At 35.9% G+C, this 25,672-nt stretch overlaps 1 protein-coding gene across 1 annotated transcript in view; it reads left to right on the top strand.

Moving 5' to 3' along the window:
• LOC127860011 (cyclin-dependent kinase 4-like) overlaps positions 1-24,642 on the top strand; it is a 33,216-nt gene extending 8,574 nt beyond the window's left edge. Inside the window, exons 2-8 of the mRNA XM_052397705.1 lie at positions 3,147-3,666; positions 7,702-7,837; positions 9,153-9,320; positions 10,362-10,471; positions 13,019-13,069; positions 15,383-15,518; positions 17,111-24,642. Coding sequence (XP_052253665.1) covers positions 3,428-3,666; positions 7,702-7,837; positions 9,153-9,320; positions 10,362-10,471; positions 13,019-13,069; positions 15,383-15,518; positions 17,111-17,284 — 1,014 coding nt within the window. The 5' untranslated portion in view covers positions 3,147-3,427 and the 3' untranslated portion in view covers positions 17,285-24,642. The remainder of the gene's footprint in view (positions 1-3,146; positions 3,667-7,701; positions 7,838-9,152; positions 9,321-10,361; positions 10,472-13,018; positions 13,070-15,382; positions 15,519-17,110) is intronic.
• The last annotated feature ends 1,030 nt before the right edge of the window (positions 24,643-25,672 follow it).

Genomic DNA, 25,672 nt, shown 5'->3' with positions numbered 1-25,672 from the left:
GATATTCGAGCGGTTAACCGGTTAACCGACTGACGTGGTACCACATAAAGGAAAAAACATCCGCAAAACGTTCATAAACAATAACATGTATATGCAAATATACTCTGTCTTGTTGATTGTTTTGTAACCTAATTTCTTTGTTGTAATATTACCTTCATGTCATTAACATATACTTATTTTTCTACATGTTGATCAATAAAAGGTAGTGCAGAATTTGAATTATGTTGTTTCCTATTAACACTCATTATCCTTTAAGAATTAGGTGCGTTAACAGTTTGCTGATTTGATAACAATTGTCAACAAGCAAATTCGTTGAACTGATATCCCCGCCAATATGCTTCTGAACACAAAAGTGTTATATTTGACACTCAAAAAAGCATTTTTTTTCAAGATACAAAGGGCCATAACTCCGTTATTAACAGATGGTGTACAATGCCATTTGGCGTGCATCATCCTCTTATTGATATACATACCCATACCAAGTTTCAAATAAATCCGCCAAAGCACTTCCAAGATATGGGTCCGGACACACAAAAAGCTTTTTTTTAAGATACAAAGGGCCATAACTCCGTTATTAACAGAGTGTACAATGCCATTTGGCGTGCATCATTCTCTTATCCATATATATGCTCATACCAAGCTTCAATGAAATCCGCCAAAGCACTTCCAAGATATTGCTCCGGACGGACGGACGGAAAGACGGAAGGACAGACGGACAACGCCAAAACAATATCCCTCCACCTATGGCGGGGGATAATTAGCGTAAATATATTTTGCAATGGGGATAGTGGTTAACAAACCTCTGTTGTTAAAGCCTGTTGATACTCAATGTCTTTATTAGGGCGTTTTAATTTACAATAGTTGTTAAAACAACAGTCATCGGTTGTAATCACAGTGTCCAGCTTTATTGATTTTTATCAAGCAATGGTAGTCAACACAATGACATACTTCACGGCACATGTAAATTGTGACATTCATGTGTTAATGCAAAAAAGGTCGGTTTATAATTTAAATGTATCAATATGTGAATAATTGAAACACAATAGAATGTAAAGAGATAAACAAACACTCTGCAGAGTTGGTGCTAGTTGCTCGTGTGCCTGCTCATTAATCCATGCACCCAGATGGTTTACAACTCTAATTGCTTTAGATCCACATGGGGGCATCACATGGTGGTAATTGCCGATAATTTACGATAAGATAGGCAGAATAGCCAATAAAGTGAAATGAAGTAAAGCAAAACTTATGATTTAAGCATTTATTGCGTTCAACAAAAAATTGTGTTTTCTGAAAGAGTAACGGATTATTAATTTTGTAACCGGTTAACCCCCTTAAAAACGGATAACCGGTTAACCGAATAACCGTTGCCATCCCTATTTTAAACGGTTAATAATGATATCACTGAAAATGTTCACACAAAAAATAACTGTCTAGTTATTAATATTATTTTTTATGCAACAATAGTGATTATGCCTATCACTAGAAGAAAAAAAAATCCATTGGCAGGTACATTTCAACTGATGTGGCAATAACATAATTTTCACATGACATGATATGATTGTCAAAATATCATCACTAGTAGCTTTTCTGTTAAAATGCTTTGTACATGTAATGCAGAATATAGCCCCTAATGATAGATATAATGCATTTTAAAGATTCCCAATTCATCAATTTTTCGACTCGAATTTTTTCCAATTCATTGATTTCGCGACTATTTTTTTCCCAATTTGAAGATTTGACGACGTGGAAAATTCCCAATTGTAGGGGTACAGGTATCTTTCCCAATTGGGTAAAAAATGCTGATTATGGATATATTTACGATCTATTTGTGTTTATTTATGCCAGAAAATCGTTCATTTGACTAATAGTTCCGATTCAAGCCCCGCCTAGATTCTGGGCGGCATCTTTACATGAATAAATATGTAATCAGTTGCAATTGTGCCGTAGTGACACATATGAAAATAAACTCGATGGATTAGTTCTTTGCTCTTTATTCAGTTGTTAACAATAACATAAAGTTTCCAAGTCCAGATAATTCTTTAAATCAGTTGTTAATGCAATATTTCCAAGTCCATGTAATTTTCCAAGTAACTAATAACGTTTGCAAGACATGACAAAATCCGTGCAAATCCATCCTGATATGACCCCACCCCTAAGGGGTCCCTGAAGATAAACATCTAGCGTCCCTCCTATTTGTTAAATCCTTCTTGTTTTTTAGTGTCCAAAACACATTGCTTATATACATGTATCGTTACATAAACATGTCAACTTGATGGGTCAAACCAATTTGTTGAAATGCATATACGGACGTATTCTTATCTGGTAATTGCACTGACCCGAAAACAAACATCATTCAAACGGACTGACCCCATTTACGAGTGTACGTCAACTGTCAACAAACTAATGAGTTCTGGCCATACTGAAGTAAACCAGGGCATACATTATTGCGAACAAGATAAATACGTCAATTATGCAACACAATTCCCAACGACTCAGAGGTCAATAGCTGGGAGTTGTATTATTGCAACTAATGTGTGAATTGCTTTGAATGCAGCAACGACCGCTCGACAATTTTTGATAGATATCGGCGTGCTTAATGTTTGGAAAAATCCAAAACGCGTGAGATAAGAATACCTCGACAGGGCCTATGCAGGAATTTTTTACTGTGGCCCAACCCAGGGTAGTTGCAATAATTCAACTCTTAGCTTTATAACCCAAAGGGTTGCTGAGAGTTGCCATGCGTCGTCTTTTGTCCAAAGGTGCAAAATTTGATCACCACTGAAAATGCTAAGGGACACTGATACTGCAAAAACGTATCAACTTTTACTTGTCTTAAGCACAAACTCATGCAAATGGTACCATTAAAACAAGAAATACAAATGTAGTAGGTCATATTTGTAGTGTAGGTCACACAAGTTGTGTATGGTTTTATTTCTTACAATATGAACCAGCATTTAAAAACATATTGCAAGATATGTACATTTCGAGAAAGGAAATTCATTTCTGCATTGAATGAGACCGAGTTCATGGAAATCGCTGCACAATTGCCCTATCTCAATTTGAATATTTTGCTTACAACCATGTATTCTTATATTCATTTTACAACCATAGAAGTGTCTAATGCTTGTCATTTGTTATCTTTGCAGAATAATACAGCAGAAAGATTGTGATGAGCTAAGGCGACGATTGACCACACTGTCACTGTTATATAAAAAGTCTCTTGAAGCTTTATCAAAATTGCAGGCAGCAAACAAATTGTTTCAATACATTTCTGTGAAATTATTTTTTATTATTAGAAAAATGTAACTGAAAATATGTAAACCAGTCTTCAAAACTCACAAAATACCAAAGGTCTATAATGGCCTTGAGAATGTAGTGCCACTTCGACCCCGTAATAAATAAAAACCAGTTCCATGTGAACTCAGCCATGTCAGTTCGGGGTCGAAACGACTCTGGGGATCATAAGTACGAGGAGGTGACGGTGATAGGAAACGGAGCCTATGGGACTGTGTACAAGGGTCGGGACTTAAATAACGATGGCCGCTTTGTTGCGATGAAGATGATACGGCTTCAGAACAGTGCCGAGGAGGGGATGCCCATGAGTGCTATACGAGAGATTGCTCTGCTCAAACAGCTCGAGGCATATGAACACCCAAACATTGTCAAGTTTGTATAGCGTTCAATATGCATTATTACGCAATTTTAACACAAATTGTCCAGAAGCTCAGCAGGTTTGGTTCAAAACATGACTGTGCAGGGCTTGAAGGCTTATGTTGTTTGCAAATGGGAATTTTTGTATTATTACTGAAGCCCTAGAAGCATTTTTTTTTCCTTCTTTATAAAGTTCCGGAAAACGGCACTTTCCCAATTAGGAAAAAACTACAAATTTCCCAATGGCTGTCAAAAAAATTCCCAATTGAAGGTTTAAAAAAAAAAAAACTTTTTTTTTTATAAATAAAATGCAATATTCAGTTAGTTTCCCTATGCAGCTCTATAGCTGGAATCTAAGTAAATATAATATTGCCCATTTGACAACATTTAGTTATCAATTTTAAAGTATTCTGGAACAAAAAATCATACGCACCTATTTCCCAATAAGAAGAATTCACGACGCGAATTTTCCCAATTTTAGGTTTTTTTCGGGCACAATTTTCCCAATTGGGCTGGTACCAGTACTTTTCCCAATTGGTAAAAAAAATTTGCTGCTTATATAATGTTAGATGTGACAGCTTTTCTTAATAAAACAAAAATCTTAGTTAATTTAATTTGATTTTTTAATATAGAGTACAATTAGGAAAGTAACGGTATTGAACATAGCTTTCCTTACTATGTGATCAGATAAACTCAAGATTTAAGACTTAAAACAGACTTGAATGCTCACATATTTAAGATTCAGAAATATTTTGTAATGTTTGTTTTTTTGTTTGTCTTTTTTACTCTCTATATTGTAAAAACTGAACTGTCAAAAATCATTATTTCTAAATATCCAGGAGTCGGAGGGTCACGATTGGAGTCAAACAAAACTCATGGCAATGCATAAGAAAGACAATCTATGCTTTTCACTTTTGCGAAACCATATGCTCTATTGAAATATGTTTTTCTAGAAAATGACAACCAATTACACTGTACCATTACAACGCTTTTTAGAACAGTCTAGGGTTAGCAGCGTTTTTTTCACCATTTTGGGAATGGGTTCAGGTCCCTTTAGATTTGCAAATATCACGGCCTTTTTACTAAAATTGTGGAATTAATGTTGTTGATTTTATGCTAACAAATACTTTTCAAATTGATGATAAAAGCGATTTCAATGTTACATTTTCTAAGATCATTGATAGGGCTGGATTTGGAGAAAAATGATATGTTTAGACTTATAAAAATTATGTAATTTTTATGTCCCCCACCACTATAGTGGGGAACATATTGTTTTTGCCATGTCTGTTGGTTTGTTGCTTAGTTGCTTTGTTATCCCCCACCATTGGCGCCATTAGGCGGAGGGATATTGTTTTGGCGTTGTCTGTCTTTCCGTCCGTCCGGAGCCATATCTTGCAAGTGCTTTGGCGGATTTCATTGAAACTTGGTATGAGTATATATATGGATAAGAGGTCCAGATTATGCACGCCAAATGGCATTGTACACCATCTGTTAATAACGGAGTAATGGCCCTTTGTATATTGAAAAAATGCTTTTTTGAGTGTCAAATATAACACTTTTGTGTCCAGAAGGATATTGGCGGGGGATATCAATTCAACGAATTTGCTTGTTGCTTTGTTTGTTTGTGCCAACTTAAACATTTGCAATAACTTTTGCAATATTGAAGATAGCAACTTCATATTTGGCATGCATGTGTATCTCATGGAGCTGCACATTTTGAGTGGTGAAAGGTCTAGGTCATCCTTCAAGGTCAAAGGTCAAATATATGGGTCAAAAGCGCTCATTTAATATACACTTTTGCAATATTGAAGATAGCATCTTGATATTTGGCATGCATGTGGATCTCATTGAGCTGCACATTTTGAGTGATTAAAGGTCAAGGTCATCCTTCAAGGTCAAAGGTCAAATATATGGCTTCAAAGCTGCGCAGTAGGGGACATTGTGTTTCTGACAAACACATCTCTTGTTTTCCAATGGGAATGGGTCCCCCTACTGGACTCAAATTTGAAGGTAAATTACACTGGTTAGCAGAGTTTTGTTTTAAATAAACGTCTATTTGCTTACCCTGTACAAAGCTTGGGACATAAGTACTTTAAAAATTATATAGGAAATTTAGCACTATTTAATTTAAATTGGGAAAAACGATCCTACAAAAGCAAAACAGTTAAGGTCATTAAAAATCATCACAACTTCAAAAGTCTTTATTTCGACACTAACTAATTACTGTATTTCCAATTAATGAAAGCAAACTATCAACTGGGAATTTCCTGACATATAAATCTGATTAAAAAAAAGATACTTTTAACAGCAGAAGTATGACATTGCAGAAGCAATTAATAATACAATATCAAAAAAGTAATCAGTGTTTTTTTTAACCATTTTGGGAATGGGGCTGGGTCCCTTTATATTGGGAAATATCTCATTCTTTTGAGTAAATTTGAAAATTAATGTTGTTGATTTTATGCTTACACAAACTTTGAAATTTGATAATAATAGTGATTTAAATATGATATTTTCTAAGGTTCAACTTCTAGAGCTTGACTTTGAGATAATTTACATGGTTAGACTTATTAAAAAAAAAATTTTTTTGGAACCTCCAATTGGAAATGTTTATGTTCCATTTGGGAAAAATTTATACTTTTTTCCATTGGGAATTGGTCCCCTTACCGGACCCAAATTTAAACAAAAAAAACACTGGTAATGCTGCTGCAGGTTACTGGACAAGTGATTAGTTCATATATAACTACTACAGGTTACTTTACGTGTGATTAGCTCAAAAATAACTCTACTGCAGGTTACTTTACGTGTGATTAGCCCAAAAATAACTACTGCAGGTTACTTTACGTGTGATTAGCCCCAAAATAACTCTACTGCAGGTTACTTTACGTGTGATTAGCCCAAAAATAACTCTACTGCAGGTTACTTTACGTGTGATTAGCCCAAAAATAACTCTACTGCAGGTTACTTTACGTGTGATTAGCCCAAAAATAACTCGACTGCAGGTTACTTTATGTGTGATTAGCCCAAAAATAACTCTACTGCAGGTCACTTTACGTGTGGTTAGCCCAAAAATAACTCTACTAGTAGCACGTCACTTTACGTTTGATTAGTCCAAAAATAACTCTACTGCAGGTTACTTTACATGTGATTAGCCCAAATATAACTCTACTGCAGGTTACTTTACGTGTGATTAGCCCAAAAATAACTCTACTGCAGGTTACTTTACATGTGATTAGCCCAAATGTAACTCTACTGCATGTTACTTTAGTGTGATTAGCCCAAATGTAACTCTACTGCAGGTTACTTTACGTGTGATTTGCCCCAAAATAACTCTACTGCAGGTTACTTTAAGTGTGCTTAGCCCAAAAATAACTACTGCAGGTTACTTTATGTGTGATTAGCCCAAATGTAACTCTACTGCAGGTTACTTCACGTGTGATTAGCCCAAATGTAACTCTACAGTCTACTGCATGTTACTTTACGTGTGATTAGCCCAAAAATAACAACTGCAGATTACTTTACGTGTGATTAGCCCAAATGTAACTCTACTGCAGGTTACTTAACGTGTGATTAGCCCAAATGTAACTATACTGCAGGTTAATTTACGTGTGATTAGCCCAAATGTAACTATACTGCAGGTTAATTTACGTGTGATTAGCCCAAAAATAACTACTGCAGGTTACTTTACGTGTGATTAGCCCAAATGTAACTCTACTGTAGGTTACTTTACGTGTTATTAGCCCAAATATAACTACTGTAGGTTAATTTACGTGTGATTAGCCCAAAAATAACTACTGCAGGTTAATTTACGTGTGATTAGCCCAAATGTAACTGTACTGCAGGTTAATTTACGTGTGATTAGCCCAAAAATAACTACTGCACGTCACTTTACGTGTTATTAGCCCCAAAATAACTCTACTGCAGGTTACTTTACGTGTGATTAGCCCAAATGTAACTCTACTGTAGGTTACTTTACGTGTTATTAGCCCAAATATAACTCTACTGCAGGTTACTTTACGTGTGATAAGCCCAAATGTAACTCTACTGCAGGTTACTGGATGTGTGGCAGACCAAGACGTCCAGTGGAGAGATCCAGTTGAGACTGGTGTTTGAGTACATGGACCAGGACCTGTCCACGTACCTCGAGAAGTGCCCGCCCCCTGGCCTAGGACTGGAGAGAATTAAGGTAGCTGGATTGAACTTGAAGTGGTCCAAGAACAACAAAGAAAACACCAATGTTGTGGTTGTCAAATATGTGCTTGGGCCATGTGTATGGCTGCCATATACGGTAAAATGTTATAAGTTATAGGAGTGGACTACATTTCTTAAGAGATAGAGTTAAAACTTGAAGAATGTCATCATCTTGATTTGCCAGTTATAATTTGTGCATGCATCGATCTGCCTATTCCTGAATTATTTGCCCTTGAACTATTCACTTGGCATAGATGCTATTCCTGTAACAAAGTGATGTACAGGTTCTGAAAGTCAAACATTTGAGAAAGATCTAGATTGTTCAAATAGCAGCATTAAATCTTTACCACTTACATGTAGATACATATTTGTATGCATGTGTTGTCCCTAAAAAAGTAAAATTTAATTTAAGACCTTTCTTATTAAATTCAAGTTTTAAAGGCTTCATTTCCAACCCTTAAATGTAGATACTGATCAGCAGCTTACAGCATAAAACATTAACAGACTGCGAGTTACTCCAAGGCTGTTATGGTTTTATATTGTTTGCAAATAGCAATTTTCACTTTGCTTCTGAGTGGGAGAGTGTTAAATTGTTCTGGGGTAATTACTTTGTGCAGTTTTTGAATCAAAATCCTGTTTAACTTGGTATTTAGTATGAGTGGCTTTCACACTTACATTAGAATTGTACAGATTGCTTTTGTCGAAACAGTTTTAAAACTATTATTGGTTTACATTTTTAGCTTCAACAACTGCAGTTTACAGAATGAAAGTCAAATTGTTATCTTGTCTGTCTGAATGATGCTTAAATATTGTGATGAAGATGATTAATTCAAAAGATGCTGGAGAGTCTTCTTATTCCTAAGGTCCTTATGACTGTACATGTACCAACTTACTGCGATTTTGTTCCTTCTTTATAAAGCACCAGAAAACGGCACTTTCCCAATTAGAAAAACCTACAAGTTCCCTAATTGCTGTCAACAAAATTCCCAATAGAAGGTTTCTAAAATAAATAAATTATTTTTTTATAAATAAAATGAAATTAATTGCATTAGTTTCCCTCTGCAATTCTACGGCTTGAACCTCAGTAAATATTATATTGACAACTTGGCAACATTAAGTAATACATTTTAAAGTATTTTGAGGCAATAAATCAAATACACCAATGTCCCAATATGCAGAATTAAAAACAAGAATTTTTCAAATTTCAGGATTTTTCGCGCAAAATTTTCCCAATTTGGCTGGTACTGGTACTTTCTCAATTGGACAAAAAAAATTACTAACTTTTCCTCGTGCATCTGTTTTTATCACAGGACCTCATGTATCAGCTATTGAACGGGGTAGACTTCCTGCACTCTAACCGCATAGTGCATCGCGACCTGAAGCCCCAAAACGTTCTCATATCGGCCGATGGACAGCTCAAGCTGGCTGACTTTGGGCTGGCCCGTGTGTACGCTTTCCAGATGGCTCTCACACAAGTGGTTTGTACCTACTTTGAACTGATAGTAAATTAGTCCAAAAATAACATAATATTCAGGATTTCTATTAAATTAAAATAAATAATGCACTTTTTTTCTTGTATTGTTCAGACTTGGTTTTGTTCTGTCATATGTCTCAAGAGTTAAAGAATGTGCAACTGTTTGTTGTTTTTTTGGTGGGATTTTGTCTGCTTTACTCAGCTCCAAAAAATAACAAGTGCATTGGTCATAATCATAAGTTAGTGCCTTGCAAATTTATAAAAAAACTTCTCAGTCTATAGGAGAATTAGCGAGTATCACATTCATTGCATATAAGCATCGTCCTGGGAAGACTGTGCTTAACTCGTGTTTATTAACCCATTGCATGCTGGGAAATTTGTCTTCTGCTAAAATGTCGTCTGCTGAATTTCTAAAATAAGCATTTTCTTTGATTTTTTTCAAAGAATACTATCAGAATAGCAAACAGTTTGGATCCTGATGAGACGCCACGTTTTGTGGCTTCTCATCTGGATCCAAACTGTTTGCAAAGGTCTTCAAAATTTGGTTCCCGCACTGAAAGAGTTAAGTGTTGTCCCAGGCATAACGTGCTGTCCCAGATTAGACTGTGCAGTCTGCACATGCTTTTCAGGGAGAGACTTTCCGTCTGTATGGACCTTTTTTGTTTAAAGTCTCTTCATGAGGAAAATCCAGTTAAGGGGAAAGTGTCGTCCCTGATTAGCATGTGCAGACTGCATAGGCTAATCTGGGACGACACTTTAAGCACATGCATGAAGTCCAGATTTTCTAGAATAAGGCTCATGTTTACTCCTTAACCCTTTGCATGATCGGAAATTTGTCGTCTGCTAAAATGTCGTCTGCTTAATTTCTAAAATTAGCATTTTCTTCGATTTTTTTCAAACAATATTATCAGAATAGCAAACAGTTTGGATCCTGATGAGACGCCACGTTCTGTGGCGTCTCATCTGGATCCAAACTGTTTGCAAAGGCCTTTAAAATTCAGTTCCCGCACTGAAAGGGTTAAATCCTGTGTTGTGCCCACTGCAGGTTGTGACATTGTGGTACCGAGCCCCTGAGGTGATCCTACAGGCCCAGTACGCCACGCCCGTGGACATGTGGAGTGTCGGGTGCATCCTGGCTGAGCTCTTTAACCGCAAGTGAGTCTAACCATGCGTTTAAAATAAACAACAGGGACGAAAATCTGCTTTTTTGCACCTGTTTTTAACCAGGTTTTCCGAAGGAAAAAACTGGTTATTAGATTGGCGAATGCGGGCGGGCTGGCTGGCTGGCTGGCGGGCTGGCTGGCGGAACAAGCTTGTCCGGGCCATAACTATGTCGTTCATTGTCAGATTTTAAAATCATTTGGCACATTTGTTCACCATCATTGGACGGTGTGTCGCGCGAAATAATTACGTCGATATCTCCAAGGTCAAGGTCACACTTTGAGTTCAAAGGTAAAAAATTGCCATAAATTAGCTTGTCCTGGCCATAACTATGTCATTCATTGTGAGATTTTAAAATCATTTGGCACATTTGTTCACCATCATGGGACGGTGTGTCGCACGAAAGAATCACGTCAATATCTCCAATGTCAAGGTCGCCACGACTAAAAATAGATTTAAAAAAAAAAAAAACTTACAAAGGAGGTTAATTTTTTTTGTTCATTTCAAAAGTTCAGTTTGAGTTTTCTCCCTTTATCAGATTTTTTTTTCACAATGAAAACCTGGTTTTGTGACAATTTTGTCCCTTGTTCACCCTTTTTTTAACAAGACTGGCATACTCTAATTTGAGCTGGCAGTTTATGGACATTACACCATTTTCTTTCCACAAAATTTCACTATTGCCAATCACTTATCCTCACTTACCTCTCTACCCCTCATGGACTTCTCATGGTTCCTGCAGTGTTTCTAACTGCGAAATCCCACATACCTTTCCCCCTCATTGACTTCTCGAGGTCCCTGCAGTGTTTCTAACTGTTAATTCCCATGAACCTCCCTCCCCCTCATGGACCAGTGCCAGTACCAGTGAATCTCCTTCTCTAGCCTGTCCTTGATCTGGCTGAGCTCTACCACAAGTGAGTCTCACCTTGCTGGTTGTCTAAATAATAGGCTTAAAACCCTATATTTTTCAACAAAACAGATACTGAATAACAGTCGACTTATTGAACAAAGCTCTTTATGAGCATTCAAATTATTTTTATAAGAACAAAATCATAGTAATTATAGTTATATACTTTTGTATATTTAATTGAAATAAAATTTATATATAATAATTATTAGAGACACATTTAAAAATGCGTTTTATGCTACCCTTCGAAGAAGAGGGGGTATATTGTTTTTGGTCTGTCTGTCTTTGTATGTGTGTGTCTGTCTGTCCCAAAACTTTAACCTTGGTCATAACTTTTGCAATCTTGAAGATAGCAACTTGATATTTGGCATGCATGTGAATCTCATGGAGCTGCACATATTCAGTGGTGAAAGATCAAGGTCATCCTTCAAGGTCAAATCAAATATATGGGGATTCATAGTGCTTCACAAACACATCTCTTGTTTTAAATTTGGATTTTTTTTTCAAAATGAGAATGTTTTCTACCATTTTGCTGTTGAAATGGGCCCATAAAACGGGCAAGTGGATACTGCTCAAAGAAAATCTTGTCTGTTTTCTAGAGTGGATAAACAGACAAAGGGCAATTATTCTTCACACACACATTTCTGAGCTACATTTTATTCCTTTAGGATAATCTACACATAAAGCTTAAAAATGGTTCTGGTCCACTGAACAATACAGTGTCTTGCCAAGACTTGGGTGTTTACAGTTTTCTTTGTATGGTAATTGTCTAGCCAAGACTTGGGTGTTTACAGTTGTCTTTGTATGGTAATTGTGAAACCTTCAGAACATTCAAGAATTCAAATTTGTTGTTGAATCTTAATGAAACTTTTTCAGATCATTTCTTAACCCTTTCAGTGCGGGAACCGAATTTTAAAGGCCTTTGCAAACAGTTTGGATCCAGATGAGATGCCACAGAATGTGGCGTCTCATCAGGATCCAAATTGTTTGCTATTCTGATAGTATTCTTTGAAAAAAAATCGAAGAAAATGCTTATTTTAGAAATTCAGCTGACGACATTTTAGCAGACGACAAATTTCCCAGCATGCAAAGGGTTAAAACACTGTCTCTGATGAGTGCAAAAATTGCTATGGTCCGTTGAAAAATATGCAGGCCAGGGGCAAGGCAGTTTTCCATATGTAGATTAAGTAAAACATTGCGAACACTTTGGAAGTCAAATTTTCCGACGAATCATAATTCTACTTGCTTGGTACATTTGTTATAATGATATTAAATTAATGTTCTTTCTCATCTCACATGAGTGACCTAGGTGGGCCTTTGGTCCTCTTGTTTTGACTCTTAACCCTTTCCCACTCAGAAGCAAAGTGAAAATGGCTATTTGCAAACAGCATAAAACCAGAACAGCCTGTGAGTACCAGTGACTCGCAGTCTATTCAGGTTTTATGCTGTTTGCTGCTCATCAGTAACTTAGGGTTGGAAATGAAGCCTTTAAAACTTGAATTGAGTAAGAAAGGTCTTTTAATTAAATTTATCTTTATAAGGGACTACAAATGTGTCAAAATATGTATCTTAGTGGCAAAGGGTTAAGCTAATTTTGTGGACAATGAAAATTTGTTATATGTTGATGACTCTTTCAGACCCGTATTTCTTGGACAATCAGACATAGATCAGCTCATCAAGATATTTGAGTGAGTAAACAATGTAGAAACAGACCGGTAAGAGAACCTGCCTCAAAATACAGGTCTTTCAACAAAATGAAAAGTCAAATAAAGATAGAAACACATTCAATGGGCTATAAAACTTACATTATTTAAGTTATGTAAAAATGCCTAACTAATACATTTTGGATAAATATACTTCTATTTAGCAAGTTTTAAAAAATTAATAAAAAGAGATGTTAAATCTTACAATTAAAATTGGGACATTTATAATGATTCATGGATGGCTATTTTAACAAATACATACATTTTTCTCTAAAAATCGTCAAAATAATGTAAGCATGTATTATTGTTGTTAATGGAAAAAAATGTTAAAAGTAAGGCAATACAACATGTTGCCTCCCCTGTATTTGAGGAAATAGCAAGAACAAGAATTTACTGATATACTTATTTCCAATGCCACAATGTCTGTGAATGTAGTTGCAGTCCAATGAACAGACAAGTTATTCAATAAAACAATAATATACTGTGAAACCATTATTATTTGTCGGGCATTAATTTTCGTCTATTTTGTCAGTGGACCGATGGACAAATTTATGATGTGAACATATAATTATGTCCAGTGTGTAAACAAAATTACGACTGAATGACTGTAGGCATTAGACATTAAAATCCAACATATTCGCATACATACTTTATCTGTTTCTAGTCAAGATAAATTTGATTTTGACACAACGAGATGTACATTATACAGTGTACTTAACTGACACGTTACATTGCCCTAAAACGCAAATGCAATAAAGTTGTATCGAATGCGTTTACTTCGTTTAGGTAGAATAGTTATGATTAGCGCTAATTGTTTACAACTTATTACCCATTGTGTGTATTGTGTTTTTCAGGGTGTTGCAGATTTGTCTTACAAACAAATCAGATATTGACTGACGCATTTTTTTTTGTAATTCAAAGTCAGACATTTGCGAACGTAAATGCTGACGAAAAAGTGTTTTGTTTTTTTTAAACTGACAAAATTTTGTGCTGACAAAAATAAATGGTTTCACGGTTATCTTATATTAACATTTTTAGCTCGACTAGCATTGGCGTTAGCGTGCGAATGTTAAAGTTTGCGTACTACCCCAAATATTTCCAATGTCCCTTGACATATTGCTTTCATATTTTGCATTCTTGTTTACCATCATGACCCCAACCTGTAAACAAGAGCAGACAACTGTATCAAGCATTTTGACAGAATTATTGCCCCTTTTATACTTAGAATATGCATATTATTGATAAATCTTTGTTGAAGTTTGCGTACTACCCCAAATATTTCCAATGTCCCTTGACATATTGCTTTCATATTTTGCATACTTGTTTACCATCATGACCCCAACCTATAAACAAGAGCAGACAACTGTATCAAGCATTTTGACAGAATTATTGCCCCTTTTGTACTGAGATAATTGATCATTTTGCTTACATTGCCATAACTTCTTTATTTTTATGATCAGATTTTATTAATACTTTGACAAAACAACACTTACCTGAATACCACAATGGATTCCACCCAAACAATATCCCACACCCTAACCCAGAATCACTGCCCCCCCCCCCCCTCCTCCCCCCCCAAAAAAAATAAATTGTTTTTTTCCTTTTTTTATTTTTTAAAGATCATCTTAGAAATTACCACACCCCACATTATACCCCCCTCTCAACCCCCCTACCCCCCCCTCCCCAAAAAAATAAATTAATATTTTTTTAATGTTTTTATTTTTGAAAGATCGTCTAATAAATGACCACACCCCACATTATACCCCCCTATTAACCCCCCCTACCCCCCTCAAAGAAATAAAATAATGTTTTTTCCTTTTTTTATTTTTGAAAAATCGTCTAATAAATTAATGAATATGAACAATTTCATCATGATGGCTTACGTTATTCTGTCAAGCACTCGAATAGTCGAGCGCGCTGTCCTGTGACAGCTTCTGTTACTTTACCAGTAAATGAATCACAGTTGGCATGTATGCAGGTGCAGGTTTAGATAACTATTCCCCTCTACGTGTCACAATGGATCTATGAAATTGTGCTTTATTCTGGGAAAACAGGGCTTAATGCATGTGCGTAAAGTGTCATCCCAGATAAGCATGTGCAGTCTACACAGGCTTATGAAGGATGCCACTTACTGTTTTTACGTCATTTTTTATTGAGGGAAGCCAATTTGTAACAAAAATTCAGTTTAGGATGAAAATGTCGTCCCAGATAAGCCTGTGCAGACTGGAAAGACACTGCGTGTATGCATTAAGCCCTATTTTACCAGAACAAGGCTTCATTCTTTCCCATGGTTTGCAGATTGCGAGGTCGCCCCATGGAGAGTGACTGGCCTGCAGGGGTGACCCTGCCCTGGACTTCCTTCCAGGCCTTTCCCCCAAGACCTGTGGCCTCCTACATACCAGAGATGGACAAAGTGGCCACCAACCTGTTTGATGTGAGTCCTTTTAGACTTTTATTTTAGTTTGTTGAAGTGTCTTAAGCCTTTTCCACTTAGATGCGTATTTTTCAGCATTTGTTATTCCTAAGAAAGTTAAATTTAATTATAGACCTTTCTTACTAGTTTCAAGTTTTAAAGGCTTCATTTCCAACCATGAGAAATTTAGGAACAGCAAACAGCATAAAACATGAACAGACTGCGAGTTACTTGCAGGCTGTTTTGGTTTAAGGCTGCTTGCACATAGCCATTTTCACTTCTCAGTGGGAAAGGGTTTAGGGGAAACCAGGGCAAAATATCTGTGTCGTTCATCCAGGAAATATCACTCGTAAATGTTTGGATATAGTCGCCAGAAATCAGAAATTCACTTGTAAAATATTGTTACACAAAAAATAAATACAAGCATTTGTATCTTGTTAAATCTATGTAACCATACCACATCTTACATGGAAATTTTGGCTATTGCTTTAAGGAATAGTGATTTTGTATGGGCTAACTTTATTTACGAACTATTTTACAAAACATTCGTTGATTTTTAGTGATAATTGGGCTTTAAGTGCTTTAAGGAAAAACCAGGGCGTAATATCTGTGTGTTTTAATCCGGGATCAGCTTGTGCAGTCTTAAAAAAAGTGGCAGTTTTATTTTGAATTATATTTTGTAATGAAAAATGATTATCGTAGTTGTTGGAAGACTTGTTTGTAAGTCTTTTCATTTTACAAGCACGTTTCATGACAATTTCAAGGACACCAGTTTCCGCTACTATGGATTTTCTGTTTCCAGGAAATTGTGTAAATTTTACTGTTAATCAGCTTTAATCCACTCCTTTTCAAAAGAAATGTCCATCCGTAGGTATCTTGGAGGACTGCATAGCCTGATCCTGGTGGAATCTTGGTTCCCATACTTTTAACTCATTTTTCAAACCACTAGAATCATACGTAGATTGTTTTCATATATTTCCAGGTTTGCTTGTTTGCGATTTCCTGAGTTCATCTTGATATATTTTGACATAAATTAAAAATGTCAAACTGTTTTTGATAAAAACCAAATAGTTAAAAATTCTTTCCTTAAAACAAACAGTAGTTGATCTAATCAATGTGTAAATTAAATGGTTTTATTTATATTTTCTTTACAAAGTGTTTCCATTTTATGCCCCCAGATCGAATGATCGGGGGTATATTGTTTTTGGCCTGTCACTCTGTCATTCTGTCTCAAAACTTTAACCTTGGTTAAATTTTTGCGATAACTTTTGCAATATTGAAGATAGCAACTTGATACTTGGCATGCATGTGTATCTCATGGAGCTGCACATTTTGAGTGGTGAAAGGTAGGTGAAGGTCAAGGTCATCATTCAAGGTCAAAGGTCAAATATATGGCTTCAAAGCGGCTCAATAGGGGGCATTGTGTTTCTGAAAAACACATCTCTTGTTGAAATTGGATTTTGTTTTTAATCTAAGGTTTACAAATATCCAAACTGTAAAAGTATCATTTAAAAAAAAGAAAATGATCACCTTTCATTTGATATCAACAGACATACATAAGCGTGAAGTTCAAATTAACATCTACCAAAATGTTTCTGTTTATTTTGTTGTAGAAACTTCTAATGTTCAACCCTCATCGACGCATCAGTGCAAGTGAGGCGCTAAATCATCCTTTCATTAAAGACGTGGACATTGAAAGCATTCGTACATCGGCATCTTTATCACCAACATCGACCTCAGAAGGAGACAGTGCTGACAGCCGGTCTGATACTCCAGTCAGCAAATAGAAACAAAACCGTGATGGACACGGGGAATTATTGGGTGAATATTCAGGCAAAGAATATATTAAAGCTATGCAAATGTGATGGACCTGTGATTGGCACGGGAAATTATTGGTTGAATGTTCATGCAAGGAATATTTTATAATATTTGCAAAGGAGCAATTTATGCATTTCTCATTGTTTATGAAAAATAAACACTGTCACAGTGTGGTTCTTATGCAATCGTAATTTTAACCCTTTCAGTGCGGGAACCGAATTTTAAAGGCCTTTGCAAACAGTTTGGATCCAGATGAGATGCCACAGAACGTGGCGTCTCATCAGGATCCAAACTGTTTGCTATTCTAATAGTATTCTTTGAAAAAAAATCGAAGAAAATGCTAATTTTAGAACTTCAGCTGACGACATTTTAGCAGAAGACAAATTTCCCAGCATGCAAAGGGTTAAGGCTTTTAGATTTGAATGGAAGTGAAGGAAATTTGTTCTCTGTGATGCCTACTATGTCATTTTTCAGTAACATTTGCGCCAGTGGTTCTTATGAACAAAACATATACCCCTCATAGGGCCTCATTAGGTTTCGTAGGGCATGCCTGTTCTACCTTGGAACCAAGATGTTTGAGCCGTTCTCTGTGAAAAGGGGGTTTAATGCATGTGAGTAGAGTGTCATTCCAGATTAGCCTGTGCAGTCCACACAGGCTAATCAGGGATGACTTTTTCCATTATTATGATATTTTCTGTTTAAAGAAAGTTTCTTCTTAGCAAAAAACCAGTTTAGGCCGAAAGTGTTGTCCCTGATTAGCATGTGCAGACTGCACAGGCTAGGCTAATCTGGGACGACACTTAACGCACATGCATTCAACCCCCTTTTCTCAGAGCACGGATCATGACATCATGTCATTAAACATTTCTTACACGAGTTGTCATTTCACACCATATTTGTGAAATCAATTCAGGAATTCTATTGTTCACACATTTATGGAAGACTGTGAATCGTTTGGAGTATAGAATGATGTATAATCATCGGTTACTGTCATGTGTTTTCAATATTATGAAAACTAGACATGCATTTTGATTGACTTTGAAATGTTGAATTTACCATCAATTGTAAATATATCATCCCATATATAGCATATGTTGATGATGAGGTCTGATAGATTATAAGTGTTTTTAGGTGTTTGATTATTATTTTTTAATCACCAGCATATCTAAAACCTACACTTTTTATGCTCCCCCCAAAAAATTTCGGAGGGAGCATATAGTCGCCGCTTCGTCTGTCCATCCGTCCGTGTGTCTGTCCGTGTACAATTTTTGTCCGGGCTATTTCTCAGCAACTAATGACCGGAATTCAATGAAACTTTATGGGAAGCTTCACTACCAAGAGGAGATGTGCATATTATCAGCGGGTTCTGGTCGGATGATTTTCCACAGAGTTATGGCCCTTTGAAATTTTCCATTAACTGTACATTAAGTGCAATTCTTGTCCGGGCTATTTCTCAGCAACTAATGACAGGAATTCAATGAAACGTTATGGGAAGCTTCACTCCTAAAAGGAGATGTGCATATTATCAGCGGGTTCTGGTCGGATGATTTTTCACAGAGATATGGCCCTTTGAAATTTTCCATTAACTGTACATAGAGTGCAATTCTTGTCCGAGCTATTTCTCAGCAACTAATGACCGGAATTCAATGAAACGTTATGGGAAGCTTCACTCCTAAGAGGAGATGTGCATATTATCAGCGGGTTCTGGTCGGATGATTTTTCACAGAGATATGGCCCTTTGAAATTTTCCATTAACTGTACATTAAGTGCAATTCTTGTCCGGGCTATTTCTCAGCAACTAATGACAGGAATTCAATGAAACGTTATGGGAAGCTTCACTCCTAAGAGGAGATGTGCATATTATCAGCGGGTTCCGGTCGGATGATTTTTCACAGAGTTATGACCCTTTGAAATTAAAAAAAAAAAAATCCTTGTCCCCCCATCTACTGTGCCCTCAAGACGTTTCCTTTTATCTGAATATATAGTGCAATATTGTGACAAATTAAACCTTTGGGGAGCATCACCCATCTCCGACGGTTTCTTGTTCTGGACTTGTTTTGCAACCATTTCTGTGTCGTGAAGAACATGACTGTTTGTTCATATTTTTGAATTGGTTGAACATGATTACTGGAACTATGTCTTGAATTTGTGTTTGTATATTGCAATTATGTTTAAAAAGAGCCTAATGGTTGATGTCACTTTTTTTCACAAGCTTTTTTAAAGTTTTCTTTTTATACTCTGATCATGTATTAGAATCGTTGTTAGTGTGCTATTTTGGTTTTCATGTATGTACCTTACCTTTTGCCAGATATGCATTTTTTTGTTGTGTATTTTTGTTATCGTATTGTCAAGAAATTATCCTCTCACATAATATTTGAATGATGTGCCTTATGAATGAATGGAATGGCTTGAATAATTATGATATTCAAACGTGAGGCGTATGGGCCTGTGTTGCTCCAAATAGTTATGTATTAAAACATTGTTTAGATGCTGTTCAACCAATTGTTGATTTGAAGGCCTGACAGATTAATTATATTTTGTGGATTAACTCTTTTCCTCTCAGAGGCAAAGTAAAAATGGCTATGTGCAAACAGCATAAAACCAGAAAAGCCTGCGAGTAACTCACAGTCTGTTCAGGTTTTATGCTATTTGCTGCTCATCCGTATCTAAGGGTTGGAAATGAAGGCGTTTAAACTTGAATCTAGTAAGAAAGGTCTTTAATTAAATTTAACTTTCTAAGGGACTACAAACACGTCAAAATACATATCTAAGTGGTAAAGGGGACAGAGCTGCAATTTGCTGAAGTTCCCTTTCTTCTTGCATTCGTTTTGTTAAGAATGTCCACTTGCTGCAAGGTAACTGGCTGCTGGTTAAAGAAATAGTAAACAAATAACCCTGATTTTCAATTTCAAGTCTTCTACCACATACAATTTTGGCCAAAAGATTATTTCATACTATCAAATATTGTTTATCATGTTAAAAAAAATATAGAAGTAATTCACAAATATTGGTATGATTTACCATATAGTAAACTTTAGTATACTTTAATAACAATTGCGATGATTGCCTACTCACATATGTGTGCTAAAGCTCAATATACTGAGATTTTTAACAGGACAATCTGTGGCCTCTCTGTACATGATAATTCGAATCAGATGCAATTTATTTAGTAATGGTAGCCCTAAATTTTGATTGGCTGCAAAAGTCACATGTTTTTTCTCCACATCATTTGTTTCCATGAACAGTTATGACTATCTCCAATCTGCCTGTGTATATGACAGTTAAATATAAGAGATCCTATTTCGCATGAATTTTTTTAACATTAAACTATACGCATTAAAATGTAACAAATAGCTGTTTATAGTCTCAACTTCCATTTTATATCCTTGACAATAGATAAAATGTGCATGCATTTTGTTTGGTTAACACGAGTAAATTATAAGGTCCATTAAAAGTCAGCATGGAGTATTAGCCTTCTTTGTGCATATACTGACGGACTTACTGGCTTTCTAGATATTTTGAATACATTTAGACTGGTTTGGATCTGCTGTCATTGTGTGTATTTGTTTGTGTTCAGGTGTGTTGATGTACCGGTACCCATTATTTTGTGTTTGAAGTCACTTGTCTTGTTAGTATGTATTGATGTTTTTCATGATGAAATATTGTTTCATATATTGTCATTTACACCATATTTCAGTTCTCTGAGGTCAACAGTCTAGCACATGTTTGCTTTCTTGCCAAGGAGCCATTCTATTTATAGTGAGGTCAATGCATTTGTCTTACCTCAATGTCATGATAGAAAAACACTCGAGGTTTGGGAAAATGTTTATACAGTTGTAGGGGGTGGGTTCCAGTTATCCATATTTTATACCTGTTTGCTCTTTTACTTTAACATCTGTGTCTGATTTTTAAAACACCAAAAGATGAGGCCTGTGAATTTCACAACTGGCTTGTAACTTTTTCCCTGTTGGTTGGCCAGCCTGGCCTGTAAATTGTGATGGTCTTTCCCCATGTCTGGACTCTGGATGGATTTTAATTAAACTTTGGGGTTTTATTCCACATGATCAGACAACCTGTCCCAAAGAACTCCCATTCTCCTCAGTCAAATGTCAAGTTCGTAATTCAAGGTCAATAACATGACAAAGTTCGAGTTATTTTTGTAACTTTTTTCATGTCATGGATGATTTTAATATAACTTTGGATTATTAATAACAATTACGCTTATCATATAGTTCTTATCAATCCTCAGTTGAAGGTCGAGCTAAAACAAAAGGTCAAACCATTGAAGGTCAAAAGTCAATAACCTGAATTTCCTTTCTGTGACTTATAATGCCTTGGTGAAAACTAATTTTATTTTTAAGTGTTTTTCTTATAATGATCATTTGATATGTCTTGTACAATTTTGTATTCTACTAGATTAAAATTTAAGGTAAGAAGTCAAGAATTTTCATGTTTGCCAAAGTCTTTTAACAATGAACTTTCTACACTTTGTATACTGTTCATTGTTAATTATCATTCCTCCCCCTCTCCTCTATAGCATATAATTTTGTTGGATTTGTCACATTCACATATTTTAATATATAACAAAAATCAGGTTATCACTTGAACAATTAGTTGGTATGCTTAACCCTTTCCCACTCAGAAGCAAAGAGAAAATGGCTATGTGCAAGTAACTCACAGTCTGTTCAGGTTTTATGCTGTTTGCTGCAAATCAGTATCTAAGGGTTGGAAATGAAGCCTTTAAAAGTTGAATCTAGCAAGAAAGGTCTTTAATAAAATTTAACTGTTGAAGGGAATACAAACCCGTCAAAATACATATCTAATTGGTTGAGGTTAACCTGTTAAATGGTTTATACAAGTTTAAATCTGTGAACAAGTCCACTTAAATGAAAATGTCTTTTGTGATATTTCAAAAGTATTCTTTTATTTGCAAGGTGGAAATTTCTTGTGTAAATGTGCGTCATAAATTCTGTGCTCTGTTTACCAAATGATATAGAAATGAAGTTTGATCTACTGTAAATAATCTTGAAATGGTTGCTGTTGGTGATTTCATGTTTAAGGATAACGGAAATTTAGATTTTATCTTTAGCTGACCTGAACGTAATACGCTCATGGAGAGCTTTTGTAATTGCCTTTGCCTGTCATTTACCATCCCGATCCAAATGATTGAGGCTATTTTTATTTGCCATAATGATTTCTTCAATGTGTTCCAAATGGGTCCAATTGGATTGAAACGAGATCAAAGCGATAAAAGTTTATGAACACTTAAAGTGACATTTTCTTCTGACAATCATCATTACACTTTCTTGGAAACGTATTCTACTGATGATAGGCAGAGTAGGAAAATGGTTTCGCTCCATTTGAAACATATGGCTAGCATGGGCAGGGCTCATACATGCCATAATTTTTTAGGTCCAAAGCGGGACATTTCATAAAAAAATGTCGGGACATTTGACCAAAAAGCAGGACACCTAAAACGATCTATCATTCCACCTTTACTATAGTCAGTATAGTACTAACAAAAACTCTTGATACTTTTATTCAAGACATAAAACATCTGATATGAAGCATGAAATCTAAAACATAACAATAACAGTTTTATTAAATAAGACAATAGCAAACAACGAAGATAATATTCATCTGTTTAAGAGTACAAAATCTAGAACATTACGACAACAATACTCATTATATTAATTTCAATGGCAAACATTAACGCAGGGGAGGCTATCCAGTTGACTGAAAGTACGGGTTACAGTACACTATCTACCGAACAGTTACACACGGAATGCGCGGCCGTACACATTTCCGTATTTTGTTTTCTTCCTATATACACAGATTAAACTGAATTGTGAATTGTCAGGCGCTGTATTGGGGTAGTGTCAAACTGTCATGAATAACAACACGTTGTTTTTATTACAATAACACAAGACAAGATGGGTAACTCTTTTACTGTTTGTTGCGATGTTTGTTTAAGCATGTGTCCATGCGCAGTTTGTTACTTGTCAATTGTCGCGGCTTAATTGGAGTAGGGTCAAACTGTCATGCATAGCACCTCGTTGTATTTAGCTTAATTGGAGTAGGGTCAAACTGTCATGCATAGCACCTCGTTGTTTTTATTACAATTACACTAGACAGGATGGGTATCACTTATTGGACTGTTTGTTGCGATTTTGGTATATTGCACATTCGGAATATCCCGCTATATTGGAACTAAACATTGAATGTAAAAGACTCATTTATGACGTAGCGTTAATATTACAAAACAATTGTTTTGTAAACCGTTTCAAACAAATACAAAATAAACACATTTTCAACATTTATTTCATAATTATAAAACTATCGATAGCAATAAGCGACCACTATCTGGAAGACCACCATGGTGTGAATGTCTGATGAAATCAATAATTAGCCGATAAATCGCTGATAAGGTGTCATAAACAACACTGGTACACACGATAAGTAGAATCGGATTGTTAATTGGGGGGCAATAAAGGGATTAGCGGTGTTAAGTGTTAGCGAAACAGAGCTTGAATAGCGAATTTTATTGGGAACCTATACACCTTACATCGTTTTTTACGAATGTCGGGACAAATCGTCTCATGGCGGGACGGCGGGACAAAGGGCCCAAAAGCGGGACTGTCCCGCCGAGATCGGGACGTATGGCATGTATGGCAGGGCTGTTTTTGTCAGTTAAAGCTATACTAAAACCACCTTAGTCACATTTTTTTTGGCTTACTCATCATAAAACATGCTCAGAACTTTTTTGTTATAACTAATTTTTTTAACATGGTTCAGGTCCTTTAACCCTTTCCCACTTAGAAGCAAAGTGAAAATGGCTATTTGCAAACAGCTTAAAACCAGAACAGCCTGCTAGTAACTTGCAGTCTGTTCAGGTTTTATGCTGTTTGCTGCTCATCAGTATCTAATGCTTGGAAATGAAGCCTTTAAAACTTGAATCCAGTAAGAAAGGTCTTCAATTAAATTTAACTTTCTAAGGAACTACAAACACGTCAAAATACATATCTAAGTGGGAAAGGGTTAAAAAGCATCACCAGTGGCTATTTTGGTACATTGCCTTATATTGCTTTTTGAAAGCATGTTAAGGGTACCTGTATTATACTTTTGGGTCACATGTTAGGGCATTTTGGCTCTTGACTTATAAAATGGGACCATACTGTGTCGAATAGTTGAGTTTTCAACTAAAAAAATATCTGGCATTCTGTTATAACCTCTTTGAACGTGGTTGTGATGATTTTGCTGTATTTTGATATTCTCTCTTTATGGTTTTGTACATTATTTTTCTAATAAAATGTGTAATGTAATAAAATGAAGTTTACTTCAACTTGTTGCCTGAAGGCTACAAACCCATGTGTACATTGAAAATATTGACATATATAGACAAAAAAGGATATTGCACTTCACATTTGTTGGCTCAACATCAAACAACTATTCTACTCGCATGGGCATCAACGTTAGCTTAATCTTTCGTTAAGCTAGTTTCTCAGGAAAGGCTTCAGGGATCACATTCAACCATCAAACATTTTCAAATGACCACAAGAGCCATATTTGGTAACTAATTTGACATTATGTCAAAATTATGAGCCAGTCAACACTTAGAAATTAGCTTATTGACATCAAGGCAGAATGCCTCAAGGTGCAGGTCAACTGTCAGAGCCACCACTACTTAATGAAGATAATCTTTTTAATGTTTCATTTTTAAATGCTGCTCACTTTGAGCCATATCAACAAGAAAGTTATGAGCGTTTATCCTGTCACATGCCTTTAAATCAGACTGATAACCAGGTAACTTAAAAACCCAAAAGTTATTAGGCTAGTTGACCATGTAACCTAAAAACCCAAGTTATTAGGCTAGTTGACCATGTAACCTAATAACCCAAAAGTTATTAGGCTAGTTGACCATGTAACCTAAAAACCCAAGTTATTAGGCTAGTTGACCATGTAACCTAATAACCCAAAAGTTACTGTGAAATGACGTCATTTTTTGACAAAGTGACGTCATTATATCAGCGAAATTCTCTGGTTTAACTCTTTCACAATGTAAATGAACGGTAAAAAGGCATAAATAAAACACAAAATTGTTGGATTCTGTTGAATGACATGATAAATAATATAATATGTTGGTGAAGTGGATGGAGAATGGCTATCTGGCTCGTCGGAGGATCTCCGACTTGCCAGATAACCATTCTCCATCCACGTCACCAACCTATTATTCTCTGTTTATTTCTCCGACTGTTGACCTACATCTAAAGGTATTCCAGAGAATATTAACCCATTTATGCCCAACGTCTAGAAAAAAGGCCTTGGCAAACAGCGTAGACCCAGATGAGACGCCGCAT

This window comes from Dreissena polymorpha, chromosome 15 (genome assembly GCF_020536995.1).
Source record: "Dreissena polymorpha isolate Duluth1 chromosome 15, UMN_Dpol_1.0, whole genome shotgun sequence".
Lineage (NCBI taxonomy): Eukaryota > Metazoa > Mollusca > Bivalvia > Myida > Dreissenidae > Dreissena > Dreissena polymorpha.
The sequence above is the reverse complement of the archived record's forward strand: the minus strand, read 5'-3'. Positions and strand labels throughout refer to the sequence as shown.